Source organism: Desmodus rotundus, chromosome 3, assembly GCF_022682495.2.
Source record: "Desmodus rotundus isolate HL8 chromosome 3, HLdesRot8A.1, whole genome shotgun sequence".
NCBI classification, from domain to species: domain Eukaryota; kingdom Metazoa; phylum Chordata; class Mammalia; order Chiroptera; family Phyllostomidae; genus Desmodus; species Desmodus rotundus.
The window spans coordinates 96566273-96582610 of record NC_071389.1 but is presented as its reverse complement, the minus strand read 5'-3'; the positions used below and the strand labels follow the sequence as shown (position 1 = coordinate 96582610).

General features: G+C 47.2%; 1 protein-coding gene across 5 annotated transcripts in view; it reads left to right on the top strand.

Annotated features, from left to right (window-relative positions):
* The window catches only part of SH3RF3 (SH3 domain containing ring finger 3), a 399165-nt gene that overhangs the window by 279395 nt on the left and 103432 nt on the right, over positions 1-16338 (top strand). For 4 of the 5 annotated variants that reach the window (XM_053920589.1, XM_053920587.1, XM_053920591.1 and 1 more), the window contains one exon: positions 171-308. The exons of the other annotated variant lie outside the window; for it this stretch is intronic. In XM_053920589.1, coding sequence (XP_053776564.1) covers positions 171-308 — 138 coding nt within the window. The remainder of the gene's footprint in view (positions 1-170; positions 309-16338) is intronic. 5 annotated transcript variants of the gene reach the window in all.

Below are 16338 nucleotides of genomic sequence, written 5' to 3'. Positions count from 1 at the left end.
GCTTTAGGAGAAGAGATTAGACAGTTTTTTCAAGTCACTGAAGTGATTGGTCTGGGGTGTGGCCTCGGTCTGGAGACCTTACAAACCCCCCCCCCCCACTTCCCATGAGTGGTACAGCCAGGTGGAGACTCATGGGTCTATCTCAGCACAGCCCTTCTCTCATGCTCCAGGATGCACCCCAGCTCCTGACTGAACCCAGGCCTGAGTCCACGGAAGCTGTCCCATGTTGTGGTGTACCCAGGACTGAGAGCTCCTTCGGTAGCCAGACCTTCAGAGCACACATCAGGACAGTCCTGGACAGCAGGATGGTGGGTCACCCTAGCATTTCTTTCCTTTACTGGGCTCCAAAGGGAGGTCACTTGAGGCTTTCACAGAAATATAACATGGTTCTCTCCATACAGGGCCTGTGCTGGGTACTAGAGACCCCACAGCAGGGAAGTGTTGGTCCCCACAACTTAGGGCCAGAAGCATTGTTGTGTGCTACACCACCTCCTGGCTGCCTAGACTCCTGTGTGGTGGTGCCACACCACCCTGGGAGGCCCTTCAAATTTCCTGATCCTGTGGTCCACTCCATCAGTAACCTGAGTCAGAGAGGGAGGGTGGGTATGATGTGTTAGCCAGGCCCGTGTGCAAGGATGCTATAAAGCAAACAGTTAGGGGGTCCTGGAACCGTGCTGGGCTCCTGCTGCAACCAGATTTAGGTCTGCTTCATGGGCCTAGTTTTGATGCCAAGCCAGAGGGGCAGTGGTCCACTGGGGGTTAAGAAACTTGCCTCACTTTCCAAGGCCTAGATGTGGGACCCATACCCTTGTGGCAGGAAGGCAGAGGGAGACAATAGCACTAAAGGACCATTTTCAGAGCTCTCCAGCTGATGCTGCCTCCAGGATGCCATGCAAAGCATGGCCCATGGAACTGTTTTTACATGGCTCCTGCACCAAGAATTATTTATTTTTAAGGATTGTTTTAAAGAAGGGGCGTTGGGGACAAAAAAGGATGGGTGGGAGAAGGAAACAAAGAAATAATGAAAAGAAGAGGAAGATGCAATGAAACACAGAGCCTAAAATATTGGTTCTCTGGCCCTTTATGAAACAGGCTTGAGGCTAAGGCTATGTTGGTGTTGACACTGAAAAGGGAGAAAAAACTATGATGAAAAATAAAGAAGAAAAGTGGCAACTGTATAAGGTTAGGTAAAGGGCCCAGGCAGAGAAGAGGGAGTTCTAAAACAGAAAAGGAAGAATGGTTTGATTTGGGGCCTGAAATTGGAAGGTGTCTGGTGCTTGTCTGTGTTAGTGATGGGAGGGTAGAAAATGTAGGAGAGTCTGACACTTGTGGTCCTTTCTCCTTTTGGAGTAATACTGTGTGACAGCACCAGGGTCTCGTGAAGGTCTCTGCACCAAATAGCCGTATGGGGAAGTCTAAAGGCTCTAGACTCAGGGTCCCAGTGCTTTGTTCTGAGAGCCAAGGGCACAGGTAAGAAGATGTGGAAGCAGGGGACTAGAAGGAAAGTGATTAGCCGCTGCCTCTGCATGGGTGCCGTTGTCCCTCCTGGAGGATGCCATGGGCATGGAGTTGTCCCTTCTCCCTTCTGCATTGTCTTTTTCCAGCTGGAAGTCCCCCTCTCATTCTTCCCTCTACCAAAAATACACTTCTACTTTCACACATTGGATACACTTCACTCTGTAATCTGATTTCTATCTTTACCCCTGCTGCCAAAACCCAGTTGTTCAAGGTCACAGCAGTGCACAGTCCTGTGTCCCTGCTCCATCTTCCTCCTCCTTGACATCTCATCATCACTGGACAGGGTGGACAAGACTCCCTTCCTGAGCCTCTTTCCTGCCTTTGCTTCTGAGCACTTCCTTTGCCTACTCCACTGGATCCTCTTTCTTTAACCCTCACATGAACATCACTGCTCCCCTCCCCATCCTTTGCACACTTTCCCATAAGGTTCTCTTCCAATCAACTGCTGAAGCTCAAACAGTCTTAATTCTGCCCTTCAAGACCTTTTCTAAACTATAGATTTTTTTTACTACCTGATAGCTTTACCTGGCAGGTACCTCAATTTCAATATATGTCAGAAAATAACCACACTCCTCTTTCCTCAAACCTGCTTTCCCTTCTTTATTCCATCTTCTCAAACTTAAGACCCTGCAAGTTCCAAACTCCTGTCACTTCTGTCATCCAACCAGGGTGTGGGCTCTTATTCCAAAGCATTTTTCCAGTTGTAATGATCAGGATGAACAAGGTCATGTGCTGTGACAGTCAACTCCAGCCCCCAGGGTGGTGTGACACAGTGACATTTGTCCTGTGCTGTGTGGTGGCTTTGGTAGCTTCTGGGTGACATACTTGAGCAGGGGTTGTACCATCTTGTAGCTCTGTCATCTTCAGCACATTGCATCCAGAAGAAAGGGGGCACAGAGGAGGCACTTGGACATTTAACTGCCTCAGCCAACAGATGATATGAGTCTTCTCCTCTCTGATCAGTCAGAACTGGTCACCTGGTCCAATGTGACCTTCAGAGCACTGGGCTCTTAGAGTAGAAGGTACATATTATAGCCCGGGCATCCCTCCTTGTGTGGCATCCAACCTGCCTGGTATAGGCTGCTCTTGGTCCCTACCAAGATAGTACCAACTGACTCTTAACTCTGTGCTTCTGGGGTCCCCTCATGAATTCACCTCAATAAGTTTGATGCACCTACAATTGCTTGTGGACATTCCCCACCACCTCAGGATAGACTCCACACTACTTAGCTTGGCTTGCAAAGCCCGTCAAAGTTAGCCCCAGACTGGCTTTGCAGTCTCCCCACCAGTTTGTGTCCACTTCCATGCTGTCTGTCCCCACACTGGTCTGGCTCTGGCTCTGGCTTCCCTCTCATCAAGACCAGTGCATCTGACCCCTTTTCCCAGGCCGTTCCTGCTCCCTGCCCCCTCTCTTTCCCACTGTGCAGCACCAAGAAGAACCATCCTGCATGGAAACTCCTGCTCCCTGTCTTTAGCCACCTGAAATGCTCACTTCCCTTGGTGGCTTTTGTGGCTCCAGTTCACCTTTCCATGAATCAAACTAATTTCTCCATCCCCTCTGTGCCTACAGGACTTTTCCCATACATTTATCATGGACTGTGTTACTTTTGTCATTGTGTATGTGGCTGGCCCCCTAGACTTTGAAGTCCGTCAGGAACTGGATATCATGGCTCTTACTAGGACTTCATACCCATTCAGTTTCTTCTCTCGTGGGCATGGAACTGTGTCTGCCTCACTGAGTACTGAATGGTCTTGCACATAAAATAACATGATGCCAGAAATGCCACATGGCTCACCCACTATTACCAACTCCCTGAAGTCTCGGGATTTGTATTGATGGCTGAAGAGGGGCAGAGCTTGGAGGTAACAGCTGAAAGGCTCCCAGGGTGTGTGGTGGGGCTGAGCCTCAGATAGCCCATCCTCCTCACATTTATACCCTATGAATTATTTCTCTCTGCCATTTGTAGAGGTTAGAGAGTCAGCTCAGTTCCTCGTGAATAATGGAACAGCACCCACATGTCACCTTTCTGCTGCGGAAGGGAGGATTAGTAGAGGAAAGGAGAGGGAAAGAGGCTATTTAAGCCCACTGAACTTTTTAAAAAATCCGATTATTTGTCTATAATGATCATTAGATCAGTTTAGGAAATTACTTACGTTTTAGAATAGTTCCCTCATCAGTCAAATAAGAAACCAAACAGGTGACTAAAGTCATCACCAAACTGCCTGAGGAGCCTTGGGCGTGTAGCTCTGGAACACCTTGTATCCATCAGTGTGAGCCAAGTTATGCTATCATAACAAGTAGCCCCAATCCTCAGGGGCTTACTTCTCACCCATAATGCATGGGTCATTATGTCACAGGCAGCAGGGGGCCTGCTTCCACAGTCCCCTCTCCCAGGACTTCAGCACACCTTCGGGCCAAGTCTGTCCTACTACCTGTTTTGGTATGTAAAAGTTTAATTGGAACACAGCTACACCTGCTCATTTATACATTGTATACAGCTATTTTCATGCCACAATAGAGAACCTGCATAATTGTGATAGGGAACATATGGCCCACAAAGCCTAAAATATTAAAATATTTTAATATTTCTGGCCCTATACAGAAAGTAATTGCTGACCTCTGGTGTAGACTGGCTCCAGTCACTGTGGCATATAAGGTTGGGGAATGTGCCAACTAGTGTAAGGACTCACAAAGCCTTCCCCATGCAGGTGACACATCTCACTCCTGCTCGTGTGACAGTTGCCAAGACAAGTCCTGCAGCCCAACTCCAGCAGGTGCTCACAAGGAAGAGAACCAGATTTTGGGGAACAGCCCTCTGTAGCACCATTTTCTCCAGAGTCTCAGTCTGTTCGTAAGTTTCGAACTGTTTAACACAGAGGCTGGGAAACTTGAAAAGGTAGAATTGCTGTCTGCAGATAGTGACTATACAGGAACAACCAACACTTCTAAAAACCAAGGCTAGTGCCCCTGGACTGCCCCTGTGGCAAACATGGGTTCTGTGGGATGGAGCACCCCACGTTTGGGAAAGGCTCCCCAGCAGGTGCTCAGCACTGCCTGGGAAGTGCCTGGGATTGCCCAGCTAAGAACAAGTTCTTTCACCAGACCTTGTGAGTTTCTTAGCTTCAGAGCCTGATGGCTAAGAAATCAACTTCAAGTAAGCAAACAGAAACCCTCGAGACTAGGAAAGTGCCCTTTAAAATTAAAGGAAGCTGAGGTGTTTGAAATTCAGCAGGGAAAATATCAAAAGCGAATGCTTCTCCATGCCTGTCCTGTGTCTGAGAAGTGAGAACTCAGCTTGCCATATCCCAGGGGTTGTTATGATGCACCCACCTGCCTCTGGTAAGCCTTTTCCAATGTGGGGCAAAGCCTGTCTTAGTGCGGCTGCTCTGCAGGCTGGGCCTTGTCTCCGCCCAGGACAGACCTCTTGGCAGGAGGAGGTGGGAAGACTGCTGAAGGAATGACAGGCCAGGCCACCACTGACCTGCCTTGCATCCTGTGAACTCCTGCTTGATGGAGGACAGTCACTTACTTTTAGTACTTTGAGAAAGTTATAAATTTAATTCCATGTCTTATAAGGAGAAAAAACAAACAAACAAATGAATGTGGGGTGCATAAAAAAACATCTCATCCTGAAGGCCTTGTGTGAAGAAACTTTTCTTTAGTGAATCTAGAAATTGCTGTACAGCCATGACTTACCAGCCATGCCTTTAAGGTAAGGACAGAGAACGCTGTGGCTGCCTGTGCCCTGGCTGTTTTGATTGGCTGCCAGGCTTTTCATTCATGGTATTAGGCTGCCAACTGTGTTTCTTTTTCTGCTATGACAAGACAAGAACCACATCCACAGGTTTCTGCCTTCCACTGGCAGACGAGAGGGACATGTCAAAGAAGTTCCCTGGCATCCCCTTGGCACCTGGTGAGTGCCAGGAATTCTGGGTGGCAGGTGCTGGCCCAGGAATGCAGGTGAACTGCTGGTTCCCTTAGCCCATCCTCTCAGGTTTGGTGAGCTCTTTGTCAAAGGAGATACAAGGAGAGGACCCACCTGGACCACCAGGAGAGAGAACATAGCTCTGTACCATAAAGCATAGAAAGTGAGAAGCACAAAGTAGATCAGCAGAAGGAAAGGCCATGGCAGGTCAGAGCTGGGAGGAAATAAAAAGGGTGCCAAGGATCACTGATATCAGCTTTCCAGTCTTCCACATCTCCTCAAGGCTCTGGTGCACAGGCACATTATTTCTGGATGGGAGGATACAAGGAAATTCATAACTTTCTCCACCTTGCCATGGATCTCCTAAGCTACCTCATCCCTTTCTCTCCTCCCAGGCCAGGCCCAGCCCCTTCTCAAAGCTCACTTTGCCTGCCCTCTCTCCCAGCTGAGCTCTGCACCAATCTGTATTCTTACCAATAGAGCATGAGGGTTCTCTTTCCTCCACATCCTTGCGAAAATTTGTTTTTTGTTGATTTATAGATGATAGCCATTCTGGCAGGTGTGAGGTGTTATCTCATTGTGGTTTTAATTTGCATCTCTCTGATGGCTAGTGATGCCGAGCATCCTCTCATATGCCTGTTAGTCATCTATCCATATGTCCTTCTTGGAGAAGTGTCTATTCAGCTCCTCTGCCCATTTTTTAATTGGATTGTTCGTCTTTTTGGTGTTAAGTTGTGTGAGTTCCTGATATATCTTGGATATTAATCCCATTTGGATGTGTCATTTATTAGGTTGCCTTTTCATTTTGTTGATAGGTTCCTTTGCTATGCAAAAACTTTTTAGTTTGATGTAGTCTCACTTATTTATTTTTTCTTTTGTTTTCCTTGTTCAAGGAGACATATCCCAATAGATATTACTAAGAGAAATGTCAGAGAGCTTACTGCCTATGTTTTCTTCTAGGAGGTTTATGGTTCCAGGTCTTACATTTAAGGCTTTAATCTGGTGGTCCCCAACTTTTTGGCACCAAGGACTGGTTTTGTGGAAGACAGTTTTTCCACGGACTCAGGGGGGGTACTTTATAGCCTGGCAGCAGATGCAGCTTGTCACTTTCCACTCACTAATTAGGTTTTGATATGAGTCTGCAAGCAATTGATTTATGATGGTCTTTATGCTAATGATAATCTGTATTTGCAGCTGCTCCCCAGTGTTAGTAGCATCACCGCCTCAACTCCACCTCAGATCATCAGGCATTAGATTCTCATAAGGAGTGCACCACCTAGATCCCTCACTTGAGCAGTTCACAGTAGAGTTCACAGTCCTATGAGAAACTAATGACATTACTGATCTGACAGGAGGCAAAGCTCAGGTGGTAATGCAAGAGATGTGGGGGGTGGCTATAAATACAGAGGAAGTTTTGCTTGCTAGCCCACCACTCACCTACTGCTGTGTGGCCCCATTTCTAACGGGGTTGGGAACCCCAGCTTTAATCCATTTTTCATTTATTCTCACATTTGGTGTGGTCCAACTTCTTTTTTTTTTTTCTTTTTGCAAGTGTCTGTCCAGTTTTCTCAACACAGTTCTGATAATGTCAGTAATCATCTGCTGGCCCAACAGCCTGTGAGCTTTGCTAAGACAAAATGTATACGTGCCCCCTTTGTAGCTTCAGTGCCTGGCATTAGGTCTCTACACAGGGGCTCTCAGGTGCATGAGTGGATGGATGGGTACTCTGAGTTGAACAAAATGGGGTTTTGAAGCCCATCCCTCCTGTAGCCTCTCACTATATAGAAAGCACCTTCTTTCTGAAGGCATAACAGCCACATTGTTGGTATAAAAACATTGTATGTTTTGTGCAAAGCCAGTTGAATTACCTTTGGTCTTATGGACTCACTCAGTGAAAGGGGATTCACAGTAGCTACTGGCACCTTCTGTGGCCAAAGCAAACTGACTCTCATTCAGGGGAAAGCCTAGAGAAGAAAGCAATGAATGGTGACCCACCTATGAGTCTTTCTCATGGAACAGAGGCTCGAGGGTTAAATCTGTTGGTTGAAACTTTCAAAACCCCAATGGTGAGAAATAGATCCTATAGCCCCCTATGTGGCCCTCCTCTTACCCCACTGGTAATGTGCGATTTTCATTCCTTAAAGTGGAGGAATTTTGTGGATGCTGTTCTTCCATGTCCCCACTTTTTGGGCTGTTTTCCTTAATAATGTTCTGGGGATGCTTTGTTAAACTTTTGGCACAACTGTGACGTTTTGGTCCCAACTCTTGGTCCAGCAAGGTGAGGGCAGGAACTGGAGGCTCGTCCTCACATTACAGACCCAGAGCAGAGCCAGCAAGCTTTTGTCAGCAAAGGACTAGAGAGTAAATATTTGAGGCTTTGTAGGCCATGTGGTCTTTGTCACAGCAGCGGAGCTCTGCCCTTGTGGGTAAAAGCAGGCAGAGACAATAGTAAATGGGTAGGTGTGGCTGGGTGCTAATAAAACTTTATTTACAAAAGCAGGAGGTAGCGATGGTCCAGATTTGATCTTCAGGTGAGTCTGTTCACTGTTGAACCAACCATAGGACTAAGTGAGGGGACTGTTCACATAGAAGTAGCAGCCCAGATGCGTGAGAGTCAAATGATCTGAGCCAATCTGGAGTGCTTACAGAGAAGGGAATGGACAGTGGGCAGCACTCAAGGTGAATGGAGGCCTCCTTGCATTTCCCATCTCAGGCAGCCAGCCAGCTTTCCCAAGGGCTGAAGAAAGAATTGTTCAGGTTATGCTGGAAAGGAGCACGGCCCTCTCTCTCCCAGGACAGACCATTATGTCAGGCTCCCTAGCCTCTAACCTCCAGGGGCCAGCATATGCTCACCCAGCTGAGGCCACTCCCCCCATCTCAGCCTCACAAAGCCTCCCCTACTCTCTGGCCTTGCCAGCTGTTTGCTGTTCTTTTGGATCCGAGTAGAAGAATGGGCCATAAAATGTTTTTTTCTGAAGTTTTCTTTGGAAAGCACATTCATGAGACTCTAATTTACACTTTCTTATGAAGTGGTGGTGTGATGAAGAAAATATTCTTATGTAACTGCTCTTATGTTTTTTGAATTTGTATTAAAAATTAAACTGGGGAGATGTTTTTTTTCTCAAGAGTCTTAGTCTGTGTCAATGTGTTAAAGAAAGAAAGTTAAAGCCCTGTACTGCCTGCCAACCCACAGACCTCCTTTTGCCTCACGTTAATCCCAGCAGGAAAATAAAATGGCCTGGTTCCCAGCTATCACTCAGGGGCCCCATTAAAAAGCAGTGGCAGGCTCTCTAGCCTCTGGTAACAGCCTGACAATTTAGAATCAGGGGACTGTGGCCATGGTCCTGCAGCCAGAAACTGAAGCTGGTTTCCAACCACTGAGGCTAGGATATTCCAAAGAGGCATAGAAGCATGTGGGTCACTGTGAAAAGATGGCGAGGTTCTTACTGACTACCTGGACCAGGGCTATGTGGGCCCATGCAGCCTCGTGGTTCTGCCTCCTGTAGGTAGGGAAAGGAGGCCTGGAAGGCAAGCAGTTGCCCGCATCCATGGATTACACAGTCTGTCTGGGCTCCAGCCTCTGGACCTGTGTATGTGCTTGAAGGACAGTGGACGTGGGGCATGAGCGAGCAGCATTACTGGGCTCCCAGGCTTATTTACCCTCCATTTGCTCACACCATAGGAGTTTCACTTAATGAAGGCATCACCTCTGACCTGTGACCTTAACAGCTGACCCCTCATGTGTATTTGGTTTGTGTTAAAAGCTTGTGGGCTGTTTTTAAACATTAGGCCCAATTGGATTGCTGGAGTCATCCATTTTATGGTGTCAGCGCTCTGAGGACCAAGGCCATAGCATCCTTGGGTTATTGGCTCATTCCCCCAGATAGGAGTGTACTCACCTGCCTGGGCTAAACCAAGCGTGGGTCCATTATAGGGTCTTCTGAAAAGAAGATGATGTGAACTTGCCTTCCCATAGGCAAATGCCTTCCTGTGCTGGACCAGTGACAACTTCATTTGCCCAGCCTGGGCTGTACTTTTGAGACAAGTAATCTCAGAGGCAAGAAAAATGTCTGTTTTTAGTCTTTGTTCCCAATTATTTTTATCCAGAAGCAGCTAGAGCCCCTTCTGTCTTATTTTTATCTCTGCCTGGCTTGTCTTACTCCTGCCAAGGCTTCATCAATCCCTTAAGACACAGAATAATTTAAAATTAAGCCATTAAAATCAAAGCAGTGTTAGAAATGTGACTCTTAGGAATGAATAGGCTCCTGTGGAGGCCCAGGGCCCAGGGCCCAGGAAGTCCCGTCCAGCATGGTTAGAGCTGGAGGGTAAGAGCACAAGAAGCCCTGGTGTTGCATTAAGTCCATTTTAAACCAGATTGTTCTTGTCCATTATGTTCTGGGAGTGATTCCTTGAGGGTTAAAGGCACTCCAGACAGTATGGTGCTGATTTAGAAGCCTGTGGATGCATTGTGCTTACAAATTTCTAATCAAAATCACTTAAAAGACATCTGTGTTTTGTTCTATGATACCTACTAGGAGTTAGTAGGGCTCTGCTGCCTCTCAGGGTACCTCAGGAGGCCCCAGCATTGCATAGGTTACCTTCTGCTCAGAAGTCGCTGGGGTTATCCCCTCTACTCACCACCAGCAGCAACATTGCTTGTCACGGGAGTGTCGATGGGAACCCCTATCTACATCAGGAAGTCACACTTTATTTTCCCTCTGGTTTTGCACTACACCGCGCAGGGTGAGACGGGACCACACGCTCAGCCCAGCGTCAGTTTTAGATATTTTCCATTTTGATCTTTAGGGGGAAAAAAAAGTTTTCACAAGTGTGACCTCTCTCTTCTTGTCCATTCCAGCTTTAAGTAATAGTTTGCTGGGAAATCCTATCTATTTGCTGCGTAGTATTTGTTGTATCAAATTTCAGTTGAGGTTTGTCTGGGGTGGGGTGGAGGGGTGGGGAGAAAATGCAGACAACTGTAATTGGACAACAATAAAAAAAAAAAAATTCAGTTGAGGGCCAGGTTTCCAGCAGAGCTGCCAGCATGCCCCTGCCTGCAGCTTTCTGATGCATGGCTGTTTGGGACAGCCTTTTGACTGCTTCTGCTATCCATGTGCCTGGGTAACACCCTCCCCGGTCCCAGTCTTTCCTGACCCTCCTTACACCCTGATACATGAACTGTTCTTTGTTTGGCTCACCCAGCGGGGTTGGCAGATGCTAGCAAAAAGATGGGTTCTTGAGCCTTAATGCCTCAAGCTCTAGCCCAATCCACAATCTCAGCCAGCCTTCTCCCTCTGCCCAACAGACAGAAATCAATCTCCTCTGTCTCTCCTGGCCACACACATACTTGCCTCCCACTGAATTATGACTTGAGTGGCTGGGGGACATTGGGAGATGGAGACCCCATGCAGTTACAGCAAGATTCAAAATAGTCCCTGTCTTGGGTCACCAGTGCTTTGCGTGTGTGGCGTTGGTTCAGGCTGGTTTGGCTGTTCCAGGAGAGTTGATTTGGACAGGAGGCATGTGGACAAAAGTGGAGTCTTGGGTCTAACGTTTGTCTGAACCAGTCACCTTGTGTGCCCAGCTAACTACCTTCTGCCTGCATGCTGCTGTAACAATCACCTGGGCTTGGCTTCAGGGTCACCCTATGCTGTCCTGTCTGCTCCTGGCATCCCCCACAACAATGGCATGTATGGAATCGAGGAAAACACAGTGTTATCGGCAACCAGAGCTTGATCTTTAAACAGGTCTCAAACAATTTAACCCTCTTGATCTTTAAACAAGTCTCAAACAATTTAACCCTCTTATTCTTTTTATTACTTTAACAATGTATCGGAACCAAGATGGCGGCGTAGGTAGGAACCAAGATGGCGGCGTAGGTAGACACACTGCGCCTCCTCGCACAACCAGAACTGACAGAGAATTGAACAGCAAGGGGGACCAACACCAAGGAAATAGAAAATAAACATTCATCCAGACTGGTAGGAGGGGCGGAGACAGGCACCGGGGTGGAGAGGACTCGCGTGGCTGTGGCGGGACTGAGACTGGCGGAGTGTGGGACAAATGGCGCAGGCAGTCCGAGCACTAGCAGACCCTGCGGCCCCACATTTGCACAGATAAACCCAGAGGGCCGGACTCAGAGTGGCGGAGAACGGGGCAGGCAGAGCAGCGGGTAGCACCCCGCGGCACCACATTCGCCCACAGATAAACCGGACGAAGGGCGGGGAGCGAAGCAGACCAAGTAACCCAGGGCTCCAGCTCAGGGAAATAAAGCCTCAAACCTCTGATTGAAAACTCTCGTGGGGGTTGGGGCGGCAGCAGGAGAGACTCCCAGCCTCACAGGAGAGGTTGTTGGAGAGACCCACAGGGGCCTAGAGTGTGCACAGGCCCACTTACTTGGAAACCAGCACCAGAGTGGCCCAGTTTGATTGTGGGTAGCGGAGTGAAAGATTGAAAGCCGGAGGACAGTGAGGCAGGCGCCATTGCTCCCGCTCGGCCCCTCCCCCACGTACAGCGCTCGGCCCCTCCCCCACGTACAGCGTCACAGCGCTGCGACCAGCATTACCCCGCCCTGGTGAACACCTAAGGCTCCGCCCCTTAAAGTAACAGACGCACCAAGACAAAAAAAAAAAAAAATGGCCCAAATGACAGAACACTTCAAAGCTCCAGAAAAAATACAACTAAGCGAGGAAGAGATAGCCAACCTATCGGATGCACAGTTCAAAGCACTGGTTATCAATATGCTCACAGACTTGGTTGAATCTATTCGAAAAACAGATGAAAAAATGAAGCCTATGCTAAGAGAAACAAAGGAAAATGTACAGGGAACCAATAGTGATGAGAAGGAAACTGGGACTCAAATCAATGGTGTGGACCAGAAGGAAGAAACAAACATCCAACCAGAAAAGAATGAAGAAACAAGAACTTGGAAAAATGAGGAGAGGCTTAGGAACCTCCCGGACGCCTTGAAACGTTCCAACATCCGAATTATAGGGGTGCCAGAAGGAGAAGAGGAAGAACAAAAAATTGAAAACTTATTTGAACAAATAATGAAGGAGAACTTCCCTAATCTGGCAAAGGAAATAGACTTCCGGGAAGTCCAGGAAGCTCAGAGAGTCCCAAAGAAGCTGGACCCAAGGAGGAACACGCCAAGGCACATCATAATTACATTAGCCAAGATTAAACGCAAGGACCTACATCCAAGATCACTGTATCCAGCAAAGCTATCACTTAGAATGGAAGGGAAGATAAAGTGCTTCTCAGATAAGGTCAAGTTAAAGAAGCTCATCATCACCAAGCCCTTATTATATGAAATGTTAAAGGGAGTTACCTAAGAAAAAGAAGATCAAAAATAGGAACAGTAAAAATGACAGCAAACTCACAGTTATTAATGGCCACACATAAAACAAAAACGAGAGCAAACTAGGCAAACAACTAGAACATGAGGGTTGTCATTAAGGGAGTGGGAGGGAGAGAGGGGGGGAAAGGTACAGAGAATAAGTAGCATAGATGATAGGTGGAAAATAGACAGGGGGAGGGTAAAAATAGTGTAGGAAATGTAGAAGCCAAAGAACTTATAAGTATGACCTATGGACATGAACTATAGGGGGGGAATGTGGGAGGGAGGGGGGTGGGCAGGATGGAGTGGAGTGGGGGGGGGAAATGGGACAACTGTAATAGCATAATCAATAAATATATTAAAAAAAAAGAAAAAAATTAAAAGATGTGGAAAGAAAAAAAAAAAAAAAAAAAAAACCAATGTATCAGCAAATAGTTGTCGCTTGTTATTATGAAAATGATGAAAAATTGAACATGTAGATTTTTTAAAAATTATACCAAATTCCAACTCCCCTAAGTACCAGTGTTATCATTTGGTGTAAATTTCCAGACTGTTTCCCACTGAAATACATGTGTCTTTTAGAGAAATGAGGCAGTCCTACATATCCATTTCTCTAACCCCCTTTCCATTTGCTATACTTCACAAAGCCTTCTGTGCCACTCAATATAAATTCCATTCATGGCTGTGTGGTGTGTGTGGCATCATTGGACACTGAGCCTTCTATTGTGGGACATTTGGGCTACTTCAGTAGTTCAAGTTTTCCACATTATAAATAGTGCTGCAGTGAAATCCTCATATGAACCTTCATTCTGTTGTCCAGATATTTTAGGATTCATTTTTAGTAAGAATTGCTAGCCCCAGTAAGAGTGCTGTACATGTCTGCATCCCCAAATCAAAGGGCTCCTTCTTACTTGACTTTCCACATCATTCAGCATGGTTGACAGCTGCTTCCCCTTGGAAACTGTTGCTCCCCTGGACCCAGAAACACCAGTGCTGCTTTTTTTCTTTTTTTTTTTGTCCCCTTTGCCGGTTCCTCTGCCGTGTTAGTGGTTCACAGGCTGAGTCTCAGGAAACCCGCTCTCCTTGCTCCACACTTTCTCTCAGGCCATTTCATTCACCTCCCACTCTGGCTTCAGTACTAATAGCCAACATTTATTCATGGCTTAAATTAAATCATCTCATTTAATACCAACTAATAAGGAAGATGAGAGCCTTTATGACCCCATTTTCTCAACTCTCAGGCATATCTAGCCTTTATTAATTTCCAAAATTTTGTGAACCATTGATTCACATATTTTGCTTGGTCTTTCAGTTGTTTTAGGTGGGAGGTTAAATCCAGTTCCTGTGGCTACACTGTAGTTGAAAGTAGAAGTCCCTTACTCTTGTCATAAACATGAGAAAGCACAGGCTCCATGACATTAGTTGTCCAAGGTCACAGAGACCCAGGCTTGCACACTTGAGAGCTAAGGCCTTAACTATGAGGCTGCATTGCTGTGCAGATAGACTCTATGCTGATGATCCCCAAACCTCTACTTCCATGACAATGCCCTCCTCTCAACTGCCCTCATCTTCACCATCTCCAGCCATGTCAGACTCAAGATGTCCAACACGGGTGACCTCCCCCAGCTCTCACACTCCCTGTCTCTTCAAATGGCATCTCCATCTGGCCAGTTGCTAAGACCAGAAACTGGGCTCATTCTCCTCTTTTGTGCCCTTCAGGTCATGACTGCCCTGGGTCTGAGGGTAGAGAAGAGAATAATGGGCTCCTGAATATGTCCATGTTCTGATCCCCAGAAGATGTGAATATGTTACGTCACTTGGCAAAATAGACAAGGAACCTGAGATGGGGAGCTTATTCTGGAGTTATCAGTGGTCCCAGTATAATCACAAGGGTCTTTATAAGAGGGAGGCAAGAGGTTCAGAGTCAATGAGAAGATGTGATGATGGAAGCAGAGGTTAGAGAAATATTTGAAGATGATACATTGCTGTCTTTCAGGATGGAGGAAGAGGCCACAAGCCAAGGAATAGAGAGGCCCATGGGAGCTGAATGAGGCAAGGCATGGATTATGCCTTAGAGACTCCAGAATGAGCATCGTCCTGCCAGTACCTTGGTTTGGGACTTCTGACTTTCAGAACCATCAGATGGTGTAGCTGTGTTGTTTTAAGTCACTGACTTTGTTATAATCTGTTACAGCAGCTATAAGAAACTCATACAAATGGCATGGTAAACAAGCACATGGCCTCCAGACTCAGACTGCCTGAGTTCAAGCCCAGCCTTGGCCATGTACTGGCTGTATGAATGTGAGCCATTCATTTAACTTCTGTGCCCCTGTTTCCTCATTTTCTAAAATGCTGATTTGAAAAAACAACAACAACAAAAAAACACTCTATAGGCTTATTTTGAGGATTAAGTGCATTATTCCAGATGAAATGCTGATGAGCTCTGGATGAAGGGGAGTGGCCGTTATTATTACTGCTCTTACTGTTCTTACCCACAACCTATAGATGTAAAGATCCTTCTCCTCCATCCCCATACCTCTGACCCAGACCTTCCTCGGTGCTTCCTAATGGGTCTCCCCTGTGAATTGTGGGTCTGATTCTATATTTACCTTTCTCCTGCCAGCCTTCCAGGGGATCTCTTTGCCCTCGAGGTGAAGACCAGAAACTCAGTGGCTCAGGAGGCCTCGCACAGACTGGCTCTGCACCACTCTGAGCACTTTCCCTTATGGCTCCTTCCTTTCAGTTTCTTCAAACTTGCTGAGCTTGCCTTCGCCAGCCCTTGCTGAGTAGACTCCTCTACTCTTTCCCCTATCCTGACCCTTACCACCTCACCTAACAGGCCCATCCCTGCTCACAGAAGCCCTCTCTGGCCACGCCCCAGGTGAAGTCCCTGTTGTGTATTCCTGTGGTCCTACACTTGCGGGGACCCCTATGTCTGTAATGACATGTCTAATGCTTGTCCTCCACCAGTGCAAGCCATTTACTGAGATCAGAGGCTGTGGTGGTACCCCAGCCTGTCCTCACAATCAGGTGGTCAGCTGATGTCAGTGAGGGCCTAAAACATGCCCCATGCAGGTAGAACAACCCTACAACTCAACTGACCATCACACTACTTGCTTGCTTTTGTGGAGAGCTGAGGGGGCCTTTCTTATCAACTTACCAACCAGTTCTGACCTTGCTTAGCTGATGAACTCCACACTGGAGGTGCTCGTGGACCTCTGCTGACCACCTCCAGCATGGTGCCACTCCTGCCCCATGCCTGTTTGAGTGAAGGGCCCTAACATCCTGCCCACACCTTTCTCCAGGGACCATACAAGGAGAGCTGTGGGGAACCAGCACTAGGGGTCTTGCTCATACTCCAGGGGAGGAAGAGTCTGGAACCAGATGCCCACACCTGTGACAGTCAACTTCCCACCCATTCTGCCGCTCTGTGGAGAATGGTTCCTGGACACCCATGGTGACCTCTGCCAACAACCACCTTGAAGGAAAACATCCCCAAGTTTTGATGTGTGATGCCTTCTAGTCTCTATCTCCCCTCTTACGTTGGGCAGGTGT